The sequence below is a fragment of the Molossus molossus genome, unplaced genomic scaffold, assembly GCF_014108415.1.
Source record: "Molossus molossus isolate mMolMol1 unplaced genomic scaffold, mMolMol1.p scaffold_m16_p_1, whole genome shotgun sequence".
NCBI classification, from domain to species: domain Eukaryota; kingdom Metazoa; phylum Chordata; class Mammalia; order Chiroptera; family Molossidae; genus Molossus; species Molossus molossus.
In genome coordinates, this window is record NW_023425344.1 from 27,817,798 (window position 1) to 27,826,252 (window position 8,455).

Here is an 8,455-nt window from a genome sequence, read left to right on the forward strand (position 1 = left end):
TTTCCCATGTATCTGGACTTGGCCATTTTATTTTTCTGCACTGCCCCTCTAAGCATCAGAGTAGGAAGGTAAAGTGACACGCAACTGAGTTTTCTTTGCTAATAATAAAAGTTAGAAATAAGTAAGGTCACTTAAACATACATTTTATTCTCTTTTATGCCTGAAAAAGTTACTGATAAAGGACATGTTAAATTTTTATCAAGATAAAAAATCAAGTTTCATTTCAGGGACTCCCTTTTGATTTTTATAACTAAATTTTATTATCCTTTTTTATCTCATTCAATTATTTTTTTCCTTCTCACCAATCTTTTTTCTCCCTTTACACATTTGTATAAAACATTCATATGTTATATGGACCATCTTAAGAACTTGAGGTTCAAATTTAAAAGAAAAGTCTTTCTTTACATTTGGAGACCAACTACATAGGCTTGTCATGTATCAAGTAATTCGTCATTAGGAAAGCAAATGAGTGGACAAAAATTAATGAATGGATTAGAAATTTTAATTACTTAACATTAATCAGCAGAGGAAGTCTGGGAAAACTATAGACCTTTCCCAGCTCTTTTCCATCTGCCTTTTCTCTCGAACTACCTTTCTGAAAAAGAGAAAATCCATAATAATGATGTTTAACATGATTTGATTTGTGTAGCTGTGGGAATGTAAGTCTGGGTGAGAGCAATCAGGGAGGCAGGAGAATGTCAGGGGTCCCCGAGGAAGCTGACTGGGCCCCAGTGTCATGGGCAAGGGGCTTCCTCACCTGACTGTTACCACTGCCCTGACATTCTCTCTCTAACAGGAATAATAGTAACAAGAAGATCTGAATTTGTGAAAACCGCAGTGCTATGATTTTTTGTTTTTTTTTTGGAAGAGCTGGCATTTGAAAATCAAATGTGAACTGTCAATTTTTAAAAAACTCCCAACTAAATGCCAGTTATATAAAATATAGATATATCCTACAGTGTGGTTGCCTGAGACTGAGGAATGTGACCTTTCCCTGAGGAATAATAAATGAAAATAAGGATGGCCTGTGAAAAAGAGTGTCCAGCATTACCTAGTGCCACAAAGTTCTATAAATAGGCAAATTTTTATTGAGGCAAAGAGACTGCTAGCACTTTGCACCTCTCTGCAGCATAGCACCTAACCCTTCTTACTGTCATTACTTATCTACATGTCTGTCTCCCCCTAGAGTGTGAGCTCCTCGAGGGCAGGAACCCTGTTTTTATTCATCTTTGTGTCCCGGTGCCAAGCACAGTGCCTGGCTTATGGTAGGTGCTCACTCAATGTTTGTTGAATGAATATAGCAGTGCTTCTTGGGTTGATCAGCTAATTTCTTTTTGTTTATTTTGTTGGGTTTTTTGTTTGTTTGTTTTTGCCCAGTGTTGTTAATGCTTTTGGTAGACTAAAGAAAAGGAAGAGCGTTTCACTCAATGTTTTGCATTTAACGTTGGCTTTCACAGGAATCACCCTTCAGTCATAGTACAGCCTGGGAAGAGACCGTTACCTGTGGAATCTCCAGACACCCAAAGGAAGCGAAGGATACACAGATGTGATTATGATGGATGCAACAAAGTGTACACTAAAAGCTCTCACTTGAAAGCACACAGAAGAACACATACAGGTATCAGAAATATACTGACTCACTTTTTTCTTAAGAAGAATTAGAATAAAATGTTAAGTCAAGTGTTCTAACTTTCAGAGGTTGTTATAATGAAATTTTTTCAGGCATCTGAAAATTACCATAGTCATTTACAGAATGCCCCCATCATGAAAAATTAAGTTTTTGTTATGATTTACTTTTGTAATAAGTAGAATAGATTCAAGGTTATCTCTGTAGCAAGTTCAATCACTTGTAGTTCTGTACTCTGCATTGAAGGAGAGAGAGAAAGGGATGGAACCTCCACTGAAACAGAAGGGAAAGAGCTCTTAACCACGAGCCTATATTATTAGGATGTGGTCTTCATATGGGCTCTCATTTAGTAAATGTAAATAATCAAATTTACAATAGCAAAAATTAGTTTTTTATGCAGCAGTTTATAGAAGTGGAATTTGGGTAAATCTTCTCTTCTAAAACTAAGGGAACTTCTAAGGAATTGCCTGCTGTATTTGTTCTAGAATATCTTCCATCTCCCCTGTCTTGAATATAGAGTGTGCAGCCAGATCTTGTGAAGTGTTGTGTAGGTGAAGAAAACATAAAATTGTTCCATGGGCTCTTAAACATTTTGTAGCAAAACATCTTAAAGAATTTGTATAAAAATGCTGTAAACAGTGTGATTAATTGCAGTGAGTATTGGTGATTATTAAACACTGTAGGCCTCATCTAACCTAACCACAAACTCTTCGGTATGAAAGTCTAGTATACTAGGAATTTGCCTCTGTGTACATTGTTCCTAATTCAGAATGTAGAATTTTTTTTTTATTATTCTTATGAGTCATTCTTATTAGGAATATTTAAAAAGAGAAGAATCTGGGATTTGGGAGAGAAAAGGGCAGGAACGTGTCTGGCAGAGTAGAAGTGGAGTTTTTCAGTGAATTCTGGGGAGAGGAAGCCAGGGAAAATCAACCTTCTGCAGCTGTTCTTTGGCCACATAGCTTTGCATTTAGAGGAACACCCACCTAATCACCCAAATCTGTGTCAAATAGATTCATAAAAGCATCCCCAGGACATTAATGGGACCCAGTGGGGTGGATGCTACCAAATTGCAGCCTGAGATTGAAAAGACCAAATTGAATATTTGCATAACAATTCAGATGTAGGAAAAGTACCTCTTCGCGTTTATATTTTGTGCTGAAACGCAGATAATATAAATTCTGACTCTCATTGAAATGCCAAGGAATGGCAGTCCTGTAAGGTTTCTAGAGAACAAGGGCTGGCAATTAATTTGTGGTACCCATTGCTTATTTTTACTAATGTAAGCATGTAAGATAGCCATGTACAGCCTTTCTATTTGTTAGGGCCTTCATAATTGTTCTCCCTAGGAATTTCCCACGAGGGTCTTCTGTTCCTCACCTGCAAAGTACCATTATCCTACAGGAGGGGGTTGGAGAACCCTGGCTTCTGACAGGTTGGGGAGGCATTACTATAGTTTTAGTTCCTCAAAATTGAAGCACTATATTTAGGCATAATTGTTATCAATTAAACAATATCTGTTGAAATCCCCAACAGATATTTCATTTGATGGAAACTTCACTTCAGATTTTTTTGAAAAATACTGAAAAGAATATGAAAATCCATCCTGGCTGGTATGACTCAGTGGTTACAGAGTTGGCCCTCACACTGAAGGGTTATGGGTTTGATTCCCAGTCAAGAGCACGTACCTGGGTTGCAGGTTTAAGCCCAGGCCCCAGCTGGGGTGTGTGGAAGATAGCCAATCATTGTGTTTTTCTCCCATCAATGTTTCTCTTTCTCTCTCCCTTCCCTCCCTCCCACTCCCTCTTCCACTCTCTCTTTAAAAAAAAAAATCAGTGGGAAATATTCTCAGGTGAGAATTAAAAAAAAAAATATATATATATATATATATGTGAAAATCCCACAAATTCTCAATTTGGATTTATTGAATGGATAGGACTGCATATAACTGGGCTCCTAAGTAGATTTAAGCCTTGATGATATACAAATACAGATCGCCAGGTGCTTAAATTATTAATCCCTACAACTGAGGACAAAACCAAAACTATTTAGCCCCTCAGAATGGATTTCAGTGCCTTTATGCTTTAAGAATTCTTAAAAGCCCTGATCAGAGTGGCTCAGTAGGTTGAGCATCATCCTGTGCACCAAGAGGTCCTGACTTATGGTCAGGGCACATGCCTGGGCTGCAGGCTCAATCCCCAGTAGGAGGGGGTGTGCAGGAGGCAGCCCATCAATTTTTACCCCTCACATCGATGTTTCTCTCCTTCTCCCTTCCGAACTCTTAAAATTACCTACCCCCTTTGTGGGGCAGCAAGCCAGTTAAATATTAAAGAGAATTATTTTCTTGCTTGTCCTGTAGTGTTTTATAGGATACTATTATTGAGGGACAAACAGATGATCATACCTTGGAAATAATATATGTCAAGAGCTTTAGTTCAAAGTTTTTAATTTTACTCTCTTTACTAATTAAATTGCCTTTTGCCATAAAAAAAATAAGCTCTTTTCACTGTTTCTTTTTGCAGGAGAAAAACCCTACAAATGTACATGGGAAGGATGCACATGGAAATTTGCTCGGTCTGATGAACTAACAAGACATTTCCGAAAACATACTGGAATAAAACCTTTCCAGTGTCCAGACTGTGACCGCAGCTTCTCCCGTTCTGACCATCTTGCCCTACATAGGAAACGCCACATGCTAGTTTGAATATCTCCATCTCCGCCTCGGCACACGGCTCCCCACTCGCCCAGCTTTCTCTCTGTCCTCCCTCCCATTGTCTAACTCATTTTTTACATGTACATTTTAATTTTGATTCAGCTGGACTGAATCTCTGAATTTATATCATTCAAACTTCCATATGGTCAGTAGTAAATATTCTCTAATCCTCTCTCTCCTTACCACGGGTCAGACCTAAAGAATGTGAACACTTTTTCCGGGGATGCTAAGCAAACCCTTCTTACAGATGAGTTTAATGTAATGAGAACAAGGGATCATGTAAACTAACAGAACCAATTGTCAGTTTGTCCATGTATTCCTCAAAAGAATGTCAAAGTAAATGTATTAGAAATACAGTATCCAGCCTGCTAGTCCTTGCCAGAGACATTCATACCTCTGAGCCCTGTGATCGCATTTTGTGCTGCACAGAGAAAAGACGGGTGGACCCCTTCACAGGTTAGCTAAAAGGGCAGCAAGATTCAGGCTAGTACAGTCAGCTCTTACATTGTCCTTTACCAATCTTGCTTGTCCACATGGATTTATCACTTCATCTAAATTAAGTCCGTTACCCTCCTTTGTGCCCACAGCTAATAAGGAGGTCTTTGTCCCCACTGGAAGATGAGCTAGAGCTGTTGACATAGGTGAATGATGTCTGTCAGTTTAAGAGATGGATGCTGTATTTGCATTGTATGGAAATGGAGCAAAGGGGCATTGATTAAGAGGGCAAAGGAGGAAGCCAACTGGGGGTTTCCAGTGAGATTTCATCATCTGATTGGCTGAGCAGTACGTTCCTAGAGCTCTGGCCTCTATGCATATTCAGCTGTGCAGAACCATCCAGCAAAGCCAAATACTGATGGGGTTACCCATGCACTGATCTCCATTCTTCAGTGTCCTTAATAATGATCATCAAGCATTGATAGTAGGGACACCACAACAATATTTGCCCAGTAATGGTAAAGAATCTTTTGGATAAGGGTCTGAAGGGCCTCTACCCAACCTCCTGAGAGCTTTTTTGCAAACAGAGAAATATTGAGTAGTAATTATATTCCCATGTCAAATTACTCATATAGCTTTCATACAGAAACTGTATGAGCTACAAGGTGCCAAATTGGCTGTCATTAGCATTCATGACACATATCATAAATAAGCATCTGCTAATGCTTTAGTAGACTCATTAAGACCTGAGTGACACTATTTGTAAATAGTTGTGAAGCACACAGACCTTTATTTGGGGGACAGATTTCTGAGAAATATAGAAAATCACTGTTCAGGGATTCATATATGTAGCTCAAAAATTCCCAAATGTTTACTGTTGGAGCTGGCAATCTCCTTTCACTATCAAGTATCCTGTCAGAAGAACAAACTGAAAATGACTCGTGTTTATGTTGAAGATAAATAGCACCATTATTTGGGGGAAGTTTTTCAAAAGTAGGCTTTTGAGCACCATAGTCTAAATGCCAATAAAAATAATTCATGTATAGAAATGCCACTGGTCCTAAATTTGAAGGAAGTGGCAACAGTGGTCAAAAGTGGGCACATATAACCATCTGCCCCTTCCTAAAGGACGGAGAAGAGAGAAGAATGGAATCCTGAAGATTCATCCCAGCCACAGCTCAGGATCCAACACAACCTTAACTGGGAGGAATGCACTGTTCTTAAAGCATCAGTGAACAAGTGATTCTGGAGGCCTGTGAATTGTGTGGGGAGCTTAGTTTGGCGCTATGTTAATAAAAATTAGTTGTAAGGACTGCACACCTAAGAGATCCCACTCAACAGCTCTCTGAACCAACTGAAAGGAAATGTAGAGAAATACAAAATAACTTGTTATCTGGCACTTGGTTTTTACTTTGTTTTTTTAAGCACTGCAAAATTTATTTAGAATATTAAAACATCCTAATTGGGCTTTTTCTTTTTTGTTGTTGTTTGTTTGCTTGCAACTAAGATATAAATTGAGGGATAAAAATGGCTCTTGGAAAAGTAGGTATTGCCTGTATTGTAAATACTTAGTCACATTCATGCAAAAGTGTTTATTTCTTGAAATGCATCTTCCACAACACACCGAAGAATTAAGTTTGAATGCAAGGAACTTCTTTGTTTTGGTGGAGAAAACCAGTTCAGGCATGTTCTAACTCACAAAAGGTAGAAAGGGTAGAGTTGATCTTTATATAATTAGCTTTGAAGTCTGAGTCCAATTAATAGAAAGCTTCATGGGTTCTAATGAAATTTAGTTTGCTATGGCATATCAAAATTCTGTTCAAAAGTGCAAGCAAGACCCTGCAGAGACTCTATTACATTATACTTAGCTTGCTTAGATTATGTTAACAGTTCATTAACAAATTCCATTTTAACTTGGAAAGAAAACCCAGAGAAAGCCATTCTCTGATCCCATGCTGGTCTATATACTTTAGTTACCAATTGGCTCTTTGCAAAATTTCCTCTTTTATATATATTTGTATCTTACTATGATAGTTAAGAAATTTAGTCTTAGTCATTTTTAGCTGTTATTGTGGGAGACCTCAAACAAAATAAGATGCCCTTAAGCATGTGGTTTTAATGATGTGCCATGTTACTACCAATGGTGATTTTAATTGCAATATTCAAGTTGATGAGAATGATTTGTAGACATGGAGCTAGTGTTGTATAAATTGTTACAGAATTTCTTCAATTATTATCCAAGTGTCAGAAAAATTAAATCTGAATCCATCATATTTTAGAGTTTTAAAATGTGAATCTATATCATAAATGGGCATTAACATTCTGAATCACCTTGTTTGGAGAATGTTAGCAGCATAGCTATGTTCAACTAAGGAAATGCTAAATATGCAGAAGTTTCAAGAACCTTGGAACAGATTTACAGGGGAACTATATATGTGTATGTATATTTTATTAAACACCCATCTGCACTATCAGTGTTGCACTAAATGTGGAATTTGAAAGACTATATTGCTGATACTGTATATCTGCACATCATTCCTGGTTAGATTGTTGTAAAGACAATCTCAAAGATCTAAAGTTTTAAAATAAATCAATTGGTTTGAAAATATAGTCATATGGTCATCACGAAGGAATTGCTGTCATACATGAAGTTGCTCAGCGTGGTAGTCTCTTCTTGGTCAAGGTTAACAATTTCTAAATGACTGCAAATTCACTTAAGAAATAATACATTTACAAAGCCATTTTCCATGCATTAAATGAGGGCTACAATATTATGTTTTACAAATACTAGCACTTTTTTTTTTTTTTGCTGTTATATACTTAGTGTTAGAGGGTCAAAATAATCTTTCTGCTTAGCATCTCTTAAACCATACCTGCAAGTATAGCAGGATTATTACATTTACAGTACTTTAATACTTGTATAAACTATGCAGAAATTTTTAATAAAGTGTAATATATTTTATAAGCTAATAAGACTGAATGGGTAAAGGTTTTTAGCATGCATTAGTATACTTGCAAATACTGAAACATTTTGGTAATCTTTCTTACTAAAGATGTGAATGTTAATGTACCTTCTCTGTTTCTACTCTGTAGTCCAATGGGAATTCAGTAATGACATTTTGTCATGTCAAACTGTGAACATAAATTTGTACTGTACAGTCCTCATATACTATATACAGTATGCAATATATGTATTATATACTTGTTAATAAAACCATCAGAATATTAAGCGTGATCATGTGATAACTATATATGCAGCAATCACAAGGAACAAAACTTAGCAATGTAACACGTAAGAGACCCTACTTAGAAATTTCCAAGAAAAAATCACTCTTTGATAGGCAATCATTGTTTGTAGAGGAAAGAAAAACATCTAACCGGAAGGTACACTAAACAATTAACTCAGCCCTAAAGCTCTGTCTCTGGTTTTCTGATAATGGCCAACAGGAAATCTAAGCACAAATCATAAACCTGCAGACAATCCAGCATAAAAATCTGCAAACTCACCTAATGTATCTTGGAATGGTTAGTTGTTTATGTCCCTTACCTGCTTTCAAAAAAATTTCATGTTTCAAAAAAAGACATGTTAGCCCAGCTTGTGTGGCTCAGTAGTTGAGCGTCAACCCATGCGCCAAGAGGTCATCAGTTGAGATTTTACTTCCTGACACTTGTCATCACTT

At 37.0% G+C, this 8,455-nt stretch overlaps 1 protein-coding gene across 5 annotated transcripts in view; it reads left to right on the forward strand.

Annotated features, from left to right (window-relative positions):
* Nucleotides 1-7,992, forward strand: part of KLF3 (Kruppel like factor 3) — a 37,724-nt gene extending 29,732 nt beyond the window's left edge. For all 5 annotated transcript variants that reach the window (XM_036282087.1, XM_036282103.1, XM_036282121.1 and 2 more), the window contains 2 exons: nt 1,458-1,618; nt 4,150-7,992. In XM_036282087.1, the coding sequence (XP_036137980.1) occupies nt 1,458-1,618; nt 4,150-4,331 (343 nt within the window). In that variant the 3' untranslated portion in view covers nt 4,332-7,992. The remainder of the gene's footprint in view (nt 1-1,457; nt 1,619-4,149) is intronic.
* Nucleotides 7,993-8,455: the final 463 nt, after the last annotated feature.